This window comes from Anguilla anguilla, chromosome 14 (genome assembly GCF_013347855.1).
Source record: "Anguilla anguilla isolate fAngAng1 chromosome 14, fAngAng1.pri, whole genome shotgun sequence".
In the NCBI taxonomy this organism is placed as follows: domain Eukaryota; kingdom Metazoa; phylum Chordata; class Actinopteri; order Anguilliformes; family Anguillidae; genus Anguilla; species Anguilla anguilla.
The window spans coordinates 24,635,465-24,649,585 of NC_049214.1; the positions used below are offsets into that span (position 1 = coordinate 24,635,465).

The following is a 14,121-nucleotide window of genomic DNA, read 5'->3' on the forward strand; positions in this document are numbered from 1 at the left end:
ATACACATATATGTACATGTATGTGTTTGTGTGTGAATGAGTGTACATGGGCATGGATGAGTTTGTGCGTGTAAGTGTGTATATGTACACGTATGTCTGTATGAGAGTATATAAGTACATGTTGTGTGTGAGTTTACAGTATATGTACATGTATGTTTGTGTGTATGTATGTAGGTATATATGCACATGTATGTGTGTGTGTGTGAGTCTGTGTGTGTGTGTGAGTGTGAGTCTGTGCGTGCGTGTGTGTGTGTGTGTGTGTGAGGCTGTGCGTGTGTGTGTGTGTGTGTGTGTGTGAGTGAGTCTGTACGCTCAGGTGTGTCGCTCAGTCCTCCAGGCCCTGGCGGGAGAAGAAGTCCTCCAGCTCACTCAGCCGCTCGATCAGCATGATGTCCAGATCGGCGTCGTCAGGCCGGCCCCTCCGGCCACGCCCGCGGGGGCCCCGCAGGACCCCCAGGCTGGCCCTGGCGCGCCGTTTCCGTGGCAGCGTGAAGTCGGGGAAGTCCAGCACCCGCTTCCTCTTCTGCTGCCCGATGCACACCAGCGCCCCGTTCTTCTCCTTCGGCTCCTCGAAGATCGTCTCCAGGCTCCTGCGAAAACATGGAGGAGGAGCCATGTCACCTTCAATCAACCGATTTGCTTAATTGAACCTGAGCACACAGCACAGCCCTGAACCTGAACACACAGCACAGCACAGTCCTGAATCTGGGCACACAGCATAGCCCTGAACCTGCGCACACAGCACAGCACAGCCCTGAACCTGAACACACAACACAGCACAGTCCTGAACCTGGGCACACAGCATAGCCCTGAACCTGAACACACAGCACAGCACAGCCCTGAACCTGAACACACAGGACTGCCCTGAACCTGAACACACAGCACAGCCCTGAATCTGAACAGAGCACAGCACAGCACAGTCCTGAACCTGGGCACACAGCACAGCCCTGAACCTGAGCACACAGGACAGCCCTGAACCTGAACACGCAGCACAGCCCTGAACCTGAACACACAGGAAAAACACTACAGGTGAGAACAGCAAGCTCAGGAGTTCACTGACCTGTTGGGAGTTGGTGAGCGATAATTTTTGTTTGTATAAATCTCCTCCAAGCTGAACTCCTTCTTTTTCAGCCTAGAAAGAGAGAGAGAGAAAGAGAAGGATAGAAAGAGAAGAAACAGGAAAGAGAGAGAGTGAGAGAGGGATGGAGATAGAGACAGAGAACAGATAGAAGGGGACAGAGAGGAAAGAGAGAAATAAATAATTAATGAAATTCTGTTAGGCACAAATGTGACTGAGGAGGCAGTGGAGAGGGGAGGGGCTGAGGGCCCTGCCTACTGTACCTCTGCGGTTTGGGCAGGCCCATTGGCGTGAGGTTATTATCCGGTTTGGGGACAGTCTTGCGGATGCGGATCTGGGACACCCTCTTGGATCGCTGGCCCGGCTGAGCCCCCACACCACTGTCATACAGACCCCCCTAAAAGTGAAGAAAGTTCACATGAAAATCACATGACAAACTCAGTAAACTTACCGTTCAGCGAGTCTGCTAACGTACACTCGCTAAGTCTGCGAACGCACATTCGCTAAGTCTGCTAACGTACACTCGCTAAGTCTGCGAACGCACATTCGCTAAGTCTGCTAACGTACACTCGCTAAGTCTGCTAATGTACAGCACATTCAGTAAGTCTGACATTGTACATTCAGTAGGTTTGCTTATGTACACTGACTAATTGTGCTATTGTATAGTCAGTAAGTCTGATAACATATATTACCCTCATACCCCTCTGATAACATACATAACACCTCATTAGGTCTGCTGATGTACCCAGGCCGGGTGTGCACGTGTGTGAGTGTGTGTGTGCACACGTGTGTGAATGTGTGTGTGCACACGTGTGTGAGTGTGTGTGTGTGCACACGTGTGTGTGAGTGCGTGTGTGCCCACCTCTCTGGCGGCACCGCGCCCGTGCAGCCCCGGGTACTTGACGTTGGCGCTGGTGAGCGCAAAGCTGTGCGCCGGCTCGCTGGGGGCGTGGCGGTGCTGGGGCGGGTCCAGGGCAGCCTGGTGCCGTACGCGGTCCGCGGAGAGCCGGGCCTTGGAGATACGCCGTGAGGGGGGGCGAGAGGGAACTGTGGCCAGAGCCCTGACTGGAGCACTAAGGGGGAGAAGCAAAATTTTATTTATTTTAAAGGAGACCAGACACTCCGCCCCCTTAAAGCACTTTCATAATTCATTCAGGGGGAAAGCAGAGAGGGTTACACACACACACACACACACACACACACACACACACACACACACACACACAGACGCATACACACTCACGCACACACACACACACACAGACGCATACACACTCACACTCAACCTGGAGGGGAATCAAACCCCCCAGCTGTGCAGGGAGGTTGGTAACAGGCCTACTGCAGCCCTGCAAACCGTGAGGTTGAAAACAAAACAAAGGCAGACGTAGCGACAGCGTCTTTGCAACACTAGCTAGCGCTAACTAGCTTTCACTAGGGTAGAGGTACATGTGATAGCACTCCACAGCCCTGGAACTACATATCCCACAATGCTCCCAGAGTGGTTTGCTTACGCTTTGGTTGGAGACCTCCTCCTCTTGGTAGAGGACTCCTGGTTGGACCGCCGCGCGTAGCTATGAGCACAAAAGACACAGGAGTTAGGAGGTGCACTACACAATCACTCGCACTTCTACCCACTTTGATTCACCGTGTCCCCACTGCAAAAGATAACCGAGTTCTCAGTTGACCTCTCTGGTTTGGTTGAATAAAAAATAATAACATTAAGCAGACGGACATAGTATTCTTCAGTCAGACCGTTACCTAACCCACACCAACCATAAATCTATAATCTACATCTACAGTCCACATAGGAACACCTGCTTCTGTAACACTCATTTGATAGTTTATGCTGGAAAATATATATACTTATTTGAAAATAGCAAAATGTTGTTGTCCAGTGAGAACAACCAATGTTCTTTTGATTCTCAGTTGAAATAAAGCATGTCAGTGCAGACACTCACCTGTGATCGTTGTCCAGGCCGGGTGGGGCGGTGTGGTCCGGGAGGGGCGGAAGAGGGGGGTAGGTGTCCCGGGCAGTGAGGATCTGGCCCAGGAAGCGGTCCAGAGTGGAGCGGGACAGCTTGGGGAGATAGAGGGGGAGGCGGCACGTGTGCCGGACCAGGAGGCGGAGGAAGGCCGGCGAGGAGAGGGCCAGGACGGTGTGGAGCCCCGCCGGGGAGAAGCCGCCCCGGGCGAGGACGGACAGGGGGAACGGTTCGGGCCTCGCGGTGGCACGGAACAGCTGGGACAGGCCCCAGGGGAGGGCGGGGGGCGCGGAGCCCAGGAGCTGGTGCAGGGGGGCGGCGGCGCGAAGCTCCGGGGGCGGGAGGGGGAGCCACAGACGGGGCGACCCCCCCTCAGGCTCACCGTCACCGTCCTTCCGAGAGGGGGACCCTGGGGGGGGGAGGGGCCTGGCCCAGTGGCGTTGGAGCTTGGAGCTGAACGCGAGGGAGAGGCCGTAGGGGGGCGGCGACGTCGAGTCGGGGGGGGCGGGGAGGGGGGACACGCGACCGGCCGTCTCCGACAGCTGGATCAGCAGGGGCTTGCCCTGCCCGGGGGCGGAGCAGCCATTTCTGGGCGTGGCCTGTTTGAAAAGGGGCGGGGACGCCGCCGAGGCCCAGCACAGGGGCGGGCCCGAGGAGTGAAACGGCATCAGCTGGCAGTCCGGCCCCCTCGCCGCCGTCCAGGCATCCGCACACGCGCTCACCAGAGGGGGCGATAAAGTGCTTTCCTGAAGAGGGCCCAGGGGAGGGCTCGAGGTCCCGAAGTCCAGGGACTTCAGCTGGGTGTAGGAGCCGGATGGGGAGAGGGACTGGCCGCCCTGCCTGACCGATCCCAGAGTCCTCGGGCCCAGGAAGTCCCCGGCCTGCCTTTCCTGTCTCCCGAAAGACGCCCCTCTGTTCCCCTGCACCCGCCCCTCGCTGCACCCGCGCCCGTCCTCCGCAAACCGGCCGGCGGCCGCCAGCAGACCCACGTAGGGCGGCGACCCGGGCGACCGGCCGCCCCCGAAACCGGGCCCGGAGCGGACCCCTCGGCCCTTCTTCCTCTTCTTCCTCCTCTTCTCCTCCCCAGCATCCTCCTCTTCCTCGCTGCTGGACAGAGAATCCGCTCTTTCTCTCCACCTCCCCTCCACCCTTTCGGACGCCTTCTGGCAGTGCCAGTCCCTGGGGGGCTGCTTCGGGAGCGGGAGGCAGGCCGGTGGTTTGGGCGCACCCTGGGGGTCGGAGGTACTGGATTCGGGGGTCGGCCGATCCCCGCGCAGGCCTGGGGGTAGAGAGAGGGTCACGTGCCTCGAGCTCGAGCGCCCCGCCCTCCCTTCCAAAAGTGCAGCGCCCCCGTCCTTCAGAGACCGCGGCAGCGGGGAAAGCTTCTCCGCGGCTTCCGGAAAGGCGTCCAGCGGGACCTCCGTCCCAGGAGTCCTGGTCTGGGCCGGGACGGTGGGGGGCAAAGAGACGGGGGGGCGGCCGGGGGGCTGAAGGGCAGCCGCGGAAGGCACCGGAAGGTCAGAGGGGAAATGTAAACGTTGAGGGAGCGGGCGCGCCGCGGGAGGTCTCCCCTCCAAGCCGTCCCAAGTCTGGGGGGGCGGCGGCGGTGGCGGGGCGGCGGGCGGCCCCTCCTCGTCGTCCCGGTCCGTGGACTCCATCTCCGAATTCAGCAGCCAGCCCAGCGCGTCCCGCCCCTCGTCTCCCAGCTCCACCTCCAGGTCCTCGAAGTCCGACACGGGCGAGTAGTTCCCGGGCAGGCAGCCCTGCGACACGGCGGGGGGCGGGGCCTTCCTCTGCAAGGGGGCGGAGCCTCCGCTCTGCTGGGCCGCGCCGCGGCTGGTCGGGGACGAGGCGCCCGTCTGCCAGGAGCACACTCCAGCGCCCCTTCCGCCCGGGCCAGTTTCCACGGCAACCGCGTTGCCACAGGGATGCAGCCTCGGCGACGAGAGCTTGTCTTTATCCTCAGACGTACCCGCGTCTCCGCCTACAGGTGGACGGGAGAACAGCACGCGTAAGGTAACGGTATCACCGCGCGAACGCGTGGCTGCGAAATCCGTAGGAGTAAACATAAACCGAAATCCCAAAGGAACATTGCCCGCACCTTCTTCAATCCATCCAGGCTGTTCTGGAGGCAAAAGGGGGCCCTGTCTGGTAATAAGATGTTCCTAATAAAGTGAGCACAGGGTGTATACGTTACATCATGTGTACGTTAGAGCATTAAAACTGCGCTAGGGAGAGGAAATCATTTTGCACTTAGCTCAAACTAGTCACATTTTGTGATTTTGAAAAATTAAACTCCCCTGTTGATGGGCCCACGAACGCCCCCCCCGCCCGAGACCCCTCTCCGCCCCCTGTCCCGCCGCAGACTCACTGTGTGCGGGTGATGGGTGGCGGGCGGGCAGGCTCCTGCGCAGCTCCTGCAGCTGCGCTCCCAGCAGGCTCAGGCCGTTGGTGTGGGCGGCGCCCTGCTGGCAGAGCCGCTCCAGCCGCCGCTCCACCGCCTCCACCCTCTGGCAGAGCGCGCCCAGCGTCCCCGCCAGCAGCCTCTTCAGCTCCGCCTGCTGCCCCGCCAGGAGCCGCTCCAGCGCGCCCAGCTGCTCCCCCGCCGGGCCAGCGGGGGGCGCCGGGGAGCGCGCGGCTGCGGGGTCCCACTGCAGGCTTCCCAGCATACTCCCTGAAACAGGAGTATAAGCAAGGTGAGAGGGGAACTTTTACCGTTTTCATTAAATTACCTCTCATAAACAGGGGCGTTCATTGCACAAGCTCTGGGTGCATATGCCAGGCTCAGTCTCCTACACCTGTATCCTATACCTCAGTCTCCTACACCTGTATCCTATACCTCAGCCTCCTATACCCCAGACCCCTATACCTCAGGCTCCTATACCCCAGACCCCCTATACCTCAGCCTCCTATACCCCAGACCCCCATACCACAGCCTCCTATACCCCAGACCCCCTATACCTCAGCCTCCTATACCCCAGACCCCTACACCACAGCCTCCTATACCCCAGACCCCTACACCACAGCCTCCTATACCCCAGACCCCTACACCACAGCCTCCTATACCCCAGACCCCTACACCACAGCCTCCTATACCCCAGACCCCTATACCTCAACCTCCTATAACCCAAACCCCTATACCTCAACCTCCTATACCCCAGACCCCTACACCTCAGCCTCCTATAACCCAGACCCCCATACCACAGACTCCTATACCCCAGACCCCCATACCACAGACTCCTATAACCCAGACCCCCATACCACAGACTCCTATACCCCACACCCGTTATACCACAGACTCCTATACCCCACACCCCTTATACCACAGACTCTTACACCCCACACCCCCTATACTACAGACCCCTACACCTCTCTCATTCTCTCCCGACCTGATCAACTGGGCTCTGAGCCGTTAATCTATAAAGGAGAACACGTTGGATAATCCCATCTGTTGGATGTGCAGGATTAAAGTACAGTGCCGCACTATTACTGAGGCTACAAAAATAAGCTTGACCAGGTTCACAACTTCACTCTGTGAGAGCAACAGAAAGCCTGGCACTGAATAGGGCAGACAGGCCTGTACCGTGTCCCAACTGATCACAGTGATCTTCACGTACAGGAGAGACACATAGGATCAGAGGTGCGTTCAAGTCCAGCGAACGGAGGCGCATGTTCGTGGCGAACATGTTTTCTTTGAACAGTTCAATTTGAACGGCTTTTTACGAACATTCCAAATTGTTTGCATTAAACATAAACAGACATGGTGACGAGAGCATTTGTACTCACAGCCGCTTCTGTGATCATCAGTGATAAAAAACTATAGCTAGCGAGCGAACATTAATAACATTGGCTAGCGTTAGCAATATCATTCTTGAAAAAACGAGCACACTTAAAGGCATCTTCAATTGAAATACCCATCTGGGAACATTTCCCTCAGTCCAGCGTCCATTTTTGTTCTCTGCAAACTACCTTTTCAGACCGTTCGCTTATGTTTGCAAACGTTCGCGGCGAACACTAAGCTAACGGAAAAAAGTTTGAAATAGTTTGCAAATGATCGCCTTGTTCGCTGAACTTGAACGCACCTCTGATCAACTGCCTTGTAGTTGCATTATGTTTTATACGACACATAAAGGCCAATCCCACAATTTCCTTCAACATCTGCATCGGCCAGCAGCAGAGGCAAAATCAGGTTTATCAGGCATCGGGATCAGCCCGTCTGCGATACGAGTACACGAGTACCCCGGTGAGCCCCCCGGTGTGAGAACATTCCAGTCTTATGAGAGAATTCCACGCTACCTTCTTTAACAACGGTGGCCTGAGGCTTGCTTCGGACTCCGTGTCTGTCTGCAGCAAGAACCTGGCAAGAGAGAAAGCCCCAGGGCATTGCTATCAAAAACTGGAGTCGCATTTAAAAAAATGTATGACATAAAACTTCACTTTGGGGCGCACCCTTGGGCCCCGAATCGCACCTGGGGGTCCGGGGCTTCCCTGTAGCCCGTGTGTGTGGCGGCGGTGGGGAGCCGCGTGCTGCTGGAGCCAGGTCCCGTGGACAGGGGGCCCCCAACAGGCTCCGCCCCCTTTGTAGGCTCCTCCCCCTGCAGCCCCGCCATTGGCTTCCATTGGTCCCGGCAGGGCGGGGAGCCCTTTGGGGGCCGCTCCTGGTAGAGGAGCGGGAGGGAGCAGTGGCTAGCTGCCCCCGGCAGGGGCATCTGTTGACCCCCTCTCAAATCTGCCGGAACAGTGGACAGCATCCTGACACGGGCTGGCAGAGAGAGAGAGAGAGGGAGGGAGGGAAAGAGAGCGAGGAAGGGAGAGATTTTATTAAACCATCCTAGTCAATTTGTTACATGAACATTTAAATGAAAAAATAAATAAACAAAAAAATCCATCAATACACACATATAATAAACAAAAATACACCTGATCCACAAATCATCAAAACAGACTCCTCCGACTCCACTCAACACCTCCCCCCCACCCCCATGAAAATATAATCTCATAGCCCTCCTCATCATCGCCACCCACGAACAGCACCCCCAATACACCATGACCTACAAAACGCTTCAACATTGTCATTCAGCCTGTACTGAGCACACTCAAACCTCAGGTTCACAGAGACTACCCTCCTCGCTCACTAAATCAGTAGACCTCCGGTTTAAAAATGTGTTCCTTCTTGTGAGCCATATACTCAGTTTGTCTTGCTTGTGCTTATGCTTAAGAAATACCTTGAGCAAGGTACTTAGGCCCTCAGTATATATCCAGCTGTATAAATATAAATACTAGGTAAAAAAAGTTGCCTATTTCATGTGTATGTCGCTCTGGATAAGAGCGTCCGCTAAATGCTTGTAATGTAATGAGTAATGCACAGGCCACCTCACGCCTGCAAATCTGCAAATCTGCCTGCAAATCTGCAGGTGGCACAGAAAATGGCGAGCTGCTTGAAGATGGAAATCTGCCACCCTGTTTTCCAAGGCCACCAGGCCCAGTCCCCCATCCTACACAGCTGCACAGGGAGGTATGGGACCCAGCGATGACCTCACCAAAAGAAACCCACCGACTTGCTCAGAATGCTCTTAGAGACGGTCCAACTTTTTGGGATACTTGCTTTCGGGGAGCCTTACCCATAGTTATACACTAAGATTCATACAGTACCAGTTTCATCCCTGTGTGTCCAGTACAAAAATATTAGACAGTATCTAGGAGCTGCGTGCTAACTGTGCTACTTTTATGAATGGCTGCAGACAGAAGCAACGTTAGCTTTGCTAAGTGAAGTGATGAACATACAGGAAAAGAGAGAGAGGGTAGAAGGGAAAGAAAGGAAGACAGCTAGGAAAAAGAATAGATGGAGTGTGGGAGGGACACAGTGGGAGGGAGAGAGAGGAAACAGGAGCATAGCTAATTAGCATTTGTTATTTAATAAAATGAAAATAAAACAGGATTACTGGGGCAGTGTTCTTAAAGAGACCTCTGCTCACATCAGAGGCCTTGAAGCTGGAAATACATCTGTAAATTAAAGGTTTAGCTGTTTTTAAGTATTTTCTGAACCAATAGCTGGGAGTAATCCACATGCTTTGCTCTAGGTTTCCAACAGTGGAAACAACTTGAAACGCTTAAAAAAGGGTGTCCACAAATAATGGTAAAAAATGGCTGACAAATAATCAGTCATAAAATGAGAATCAAGTCAGTTCTGCATAACAATCAATTTTAACAATACAACAGTCAAATAATCACACAAACAAGTTGCTACAGTTCTAAATCTTATTAAAGGACTTATATTTCACATTTGGACTTTAGTACCAGTGCATTTCAATCACTGAAGACAGAAAACATGCACTAAATATTTTTTGTAAACGGTGGAGCTCAGTGTAGAGCAAACAGAGAGGTTGAACAAAAAGACAAATTGGATATCGCAATATAGAGAGAAAATAAGCCGTTGATTTGCCAGCGCTTACCTGGAGTCATGTTTTTTTAAACGTCAAAAGCCAAGCAAGAAACCTTCGGACTAAAACGGCTTTTTATCACCTCAAAGATATTTCAAGATATGTCCTCTTTCTCCAAATGATACCGAAAAACTCACACACGCTGTGATTACCGGAAGACTGGACCGCTGCCATGCAGTGCTCTGCTTTCTGGCCTGCCTGAGAAAGCAGTAGAACATACTCAAATGTGCACAAAATGAGCCCTCGCCTCAGAGTCCTGACTGGAATGAACAGAGAGCACACTAACTCCAGCATTAAGGTCCCTGCACCGGTTACCGGTTAAATATAGCTGATTTTAAGATCCTGCTAAATCTGTACGTTATCTAGCCCCAGAGTACTTGGGTGACACGCTGCCAAAAAAACGCTCCCAGCAGAACTCTCAGGTCCACTGACTGCAAGCAGTTGATCGTCCCCGAGGCCAAATCAAAAAACATACAGGCGTGCTCCTTTCAGCTCCTGCAGGCCTTGGCTCTGGAATACTCACCCACTGGATCTGACGGTGGTTACATCAGTTGAGGTCTTTAAGCGCATTGCTTAAGACATACTTTTTTTAAAGTTTGGCTTATATGTGGAAGTCGCTTCACCGGTAGGTGTTAAATCTGGTTTGTATGCAAGTGTGTGTGATGTTCAGTTATGATCATTGTTTTCATACGTCTCTTTTCCGCACTGTGTTTTTGATATTGTTCGCGCATCTCTGTTTGTGTAAAGCACGCTGAACTCGATATGCTGGTGGACATGTGCTCTATAAAGTCTGATCTGAACCGCCTGTAATCAATGAGGAAAGTGACAGGCGTTACGGCAGGTCTGCTAAACGGTTTAATGACCGGTTAAAGAGAGTGCACAACATCAGAACCTTTCTTTAAAATACCAGGAAATGCAGGTTTTAGTCAGTAAATCCAACAGGTCGTTTTTTTTTTTTGTTTTTTTTAAGGTCCAGCGATTTGCACCCGGATTATGTGATTTTTGGATTGGCAGAATCTTCCGCCAGACTTCAATTTTAACGACTGGTCCTTTCTCTGAGGCTAAGAACCCAGATAAATCCTCCTCGCCTTTGACACTAATGCGACCATACCACTGCCATCTGTGTTCTACGACCCCATGGATTCTAATCCTACAATTCACACAGCCTCCTTCACAGCCACGCTCGACTCTGGCCAACATGTTGCACTCGCACCCATAACTCCACAATGTCAGTCTTCCAGAAAAGAAAGAACTTGGCACACTGAGTATATTGCAAATCTAGTTCAATTAGCTGAGCTTTCAGTAAAAAAGACCTTCTTCAGAACATTTATGTTCTTGTAGCACCTGAGCCATAATCGGGCTGAATGTGCGGACGTATTTTCACAATTTAGTCTTCCAGTAAAGAAAAGAGCGTTTTCTCTGTCCCCGTCACGGTTTTTTAAACCCTCAACATAAAGCTGAGATCAGTTTTCAGCCCAATGCATGGTGACACCATGAATAACTTCAGGGCTCTGCTGAAGGACAGGACTGGGTACCAAAGGATATTCCGTGATTTCCACAGTCGGTGCTGAGGAACGCCGCCCAGCTTCCCTGGATAACCATTAGAGTCAACGTTATTAACAGAACTGTTCGTTCCTCTAGTTCCGGAGGGACCGCCTTGTCACGCGGCTAACGGGGTGGACACGGCGGCATAGCGGTTAGCACTGCTGCCGCGCAAGGAGGAGGTTCCGGGTTCGAATCCGGGTCTGACCGGATCCTCTCTGCGTGGAGTTTGCATGCTCTCTCCATGTTCGCGTGGGTTTACTCCGGGTACTCCGGTTTCCTCCCACACTCAAAGACATGCGTGTTAGGGGCGCTCCTGCAGTTGCCCTTGACCAAGGCACTGGCCTCAGAACTGGAGTTGGTCCCCGGGCGCTGCACTGTGGCTGCCCACTGCTCCTAAGTAACCAGGATGGGTCAAGTGCAGAGGACAAATTACCCCATGGGGTTCAATAAAAGTATATCTATATCATCTAACGTTAGCAATGGTTCTGAGGCAGAAAGAAAATTCCCAGAAAAAACGCTTTCCCTGGATATCAGCACAAAGCACCTGCTTGTGGCCCTACTATGGCACCACTTCTTCTCTCTCTTAATTTATGTACCTTTTTCCCGCTATGGTAAATGACTTTGGCAAATGATTCTTTTAAATGATCAACATGCTGGTTTTTAGTTTTCTGTTTTGAAACATTGTGCCTGACACTCCTTGACTAAGTGGATTGGGCTACCCACCCAAACCAGTGTCATGGGCCACATTAACCCTTTGTGACTCATCGTGTCTGCCATTATTTTTTATTAAGATCCCATTATGTTTTTTTTTTGACATTCCTATAAAGGCTTTTCACACAGTGCTCAGTGCGAAACAGGCCAGGTGCTCTGTAATGTAATGCTACTTGGTCAGATACGCCAAGGACCAAGTTATGGACCTTACTGCTAATATACAGTATACACACATTTATAGGTATTATAGGCATGGATTACAGACCACTGGCTCATAACTTGGTAGATGGCATACATACAGATCCCATTGAAGTAGTATTCGCACAGATATGTGTGCATTTCTTAATGCCATTTTATTCACCCTCAATGACCCTACATTCTACAAAAATATTGGTTCTACCAAACATTTGTTGATTCGCACATCATGACGATTGATCTGAAACTACTGTAGATATAAAAGTCTAAACTTTCGAGCTCCACTGTGCTACCGGCTATGCCTGAATAAAATGACAGAATTCAGAATGGCTTTAGAATAAATCAAGGACGTTGGTGCGTGCCCATTGAGCGACTGGAGGTCAGTATTTCATCATGAAACGCCATTCCTCTGCACCATTACAGTTAACAAAAGTTCACTTTTCTCTCTACTAGTGACCGATCCAAAAACTGAACTTAGCCAATACAAGTCCAAGAAAAAAAAACCAATACGTCCATTTGGTTCCGTGAAAATAAGCGAAAGGGCATGTAGAACGCCGCACGTAAAGAAATCTGCAAATCCCGTGCGAGATGCTACCTGTCTGGCACGAGCATGAATGAGGGTGCAGCGCGTGTAGCCTCTGATCAAATGGAGCAATGATCTAAGACTACAGCAAAAAGCTTGAAATCTCACCAGCTGCTATAGCATACTAGACACACCTAAAATGAGAACATTAGCATTAACATATAAACAATCAAACAGTAGCCGTGTTCACAATACTGACACAAAATGGTAAGCCTAGCTAATTTAGCGTCAAAGTTATCCAGGCAGGTAGGTAGCGTTACAATAATAACGTTGGCAACATAAGGTTAGTGAATAAGTAAAATACACCGTCGAAGGCATCGACGGAATGCGATAAGTTTGCCAATTTAATGAATGTGTTATGTAAAAACAGACATTATGATGAGGCGAGAGGAAGTACACTTCACCGAGTTGTTATTGCTACTCTATCTATATGACTTGCTAGCTATGTTAAGCAGCAACCACCTCCCAAGCGATCGACGTCGAAGGCCCCCACATTCCACTATAAATTTAAATACGTTTATACAGATTATGATAGAACAGAGCAACCTCCACTCTGTGCCCGCTGTTCCGTACCTTCTCAACTGGCTCTGTGGTTGGAGGGATCAAATCGTCCCTATCTTCAAATCTCCATAGCTTCCAGCTCCATCCCGTTGTCCCGTTGTTGGAAAATATCTCCTCGGTGTTGCGAGTGCCGCTTCCGGTGCACATCGTCTACTCAGCACAAGGGAGGAGTTTAACTCCGACCAGCATCTGATAGGCAAACACGCCTGCCAATCAACTTTACAGCGATTAAAATTCACCCATTCTTCTATTCATGCCATATGCGTGTGATGTGGAGTGGAAGTCACCGTCACTCATAGTAGTGTGGTTGTGCTTTCGGGACAGTCAGTCGTTCATTTATTCGCCCGTAGGCCAAACCTTCGCCCATACAATATAGGCCTCATATTTCAAGCTATGCACATTATACCTCTGCATATTGTAAAACCTACAGAGCATTGTTGGTTTATGATAGAAATATTAGCTCTTCTTACCATTCTCACTCCGTGGGGCAACCCACGCGCACTTTCTATTGGTGGCTGTAGGAGATGCGCAGTATTCTATTGGTGGCTACACTTACTGTATGCGTGTGGCATTGTGGGATACCGGGATAAACGGGCATAAACATATATACGGCTATGTAAGCTGGTGTCCGATTAGTTAGGTCCAACTAAGTTTGCCTGACGGGGTATATGTTCTAAAAAAATCTTGAATTTTATTTATAAGTTGTTGCAGTGTGGAGTTTGTTGTTTTTCTAAAGGGGATTGGGGCTCAGCGTGGGTTCTCCAGTGCGCCATGTTATTGCGAAATAGCCGTCTCTTTATCAACATTCATTGTCAGTTAGGTTTAGTCGGACGTTAGTTGAGCCTACGGTTTTAGCGCAACACAACGCAAGGCTTTCCTCTGGAGGAATTTCTGCTCAGTCAACTCCAAGGTTGTGCGTGAAACTATAATGGGAGTGCATAAACTGCTTTGCGCTTTAAAGAAATAGAATAATTTTCATATCAATATTAAATTAAACGGTCAGATTCCTCTTCTCAGTATTAAGCT

General features: G+C 51.4%; 1 protein-coding gene across 1 annotated transcript; it reads right to left on the reverse strand.

Moving 5' to 3' along the window:
* Nucleotides 1-248: 248 nt before the first annotated feature.
* Nucleotides 249-13,238, reverse strand: wu:fi75a02 (proline-rich protein 36). Its single transcript, XM_035390025.1, has 10 exons — nt 13,108-13,238; nt 7,530-7,822; nt 7,357-7,417; nt 5,432-5,734; nt 3,037-5,044; nt 2,590-2,649; nt 1,941-2,151; nt 1,342-1,475; nt 1,061-1,132; nt 249-590 (listed from the first exon to the last, which is right to left on the reverse strand). The coding sequence occupies exons 2-10, from the start codon at nt 7,809-7,811 to the stop codon at nt 326-328; spliced, it is 3,396 nt and encodes a 1,131-aa protein (XP_035245916.1). The 5' UTR covers nt 7,812-7,822; nt 13,108-13,238; the 3' UTR covers nt 249-325.
* Between the last annotated feature and the right edge of the window lie 883 nt (nt 13,239-14,121).

Bases quoted from the DNA above. Each gene is read 5' to 3' on its own strand.
- wu:fi75a02 (XM_035390025.1), bottom strand. From the start codon at position 7,811: ATGCTGTCCACTGTTCCGGCAGATTTGAGAGGGGGTCAACAGATGCCC. The intron at 2,152-2,589 runs GTAAGCAAACCA...TCTCCCCCTTAG, and splicing joins AGGAGGTCTCCAACCAAAGC to TGCTCCAGTCAGGGCTCTGG. The intron at 591-1,060 runs GTCAGTGAACTC...ATGTTTTCGCAG, and splicing joins CGCTCACCAACTCCCAACAG to GAGCCTGGAGACGATCTTCG.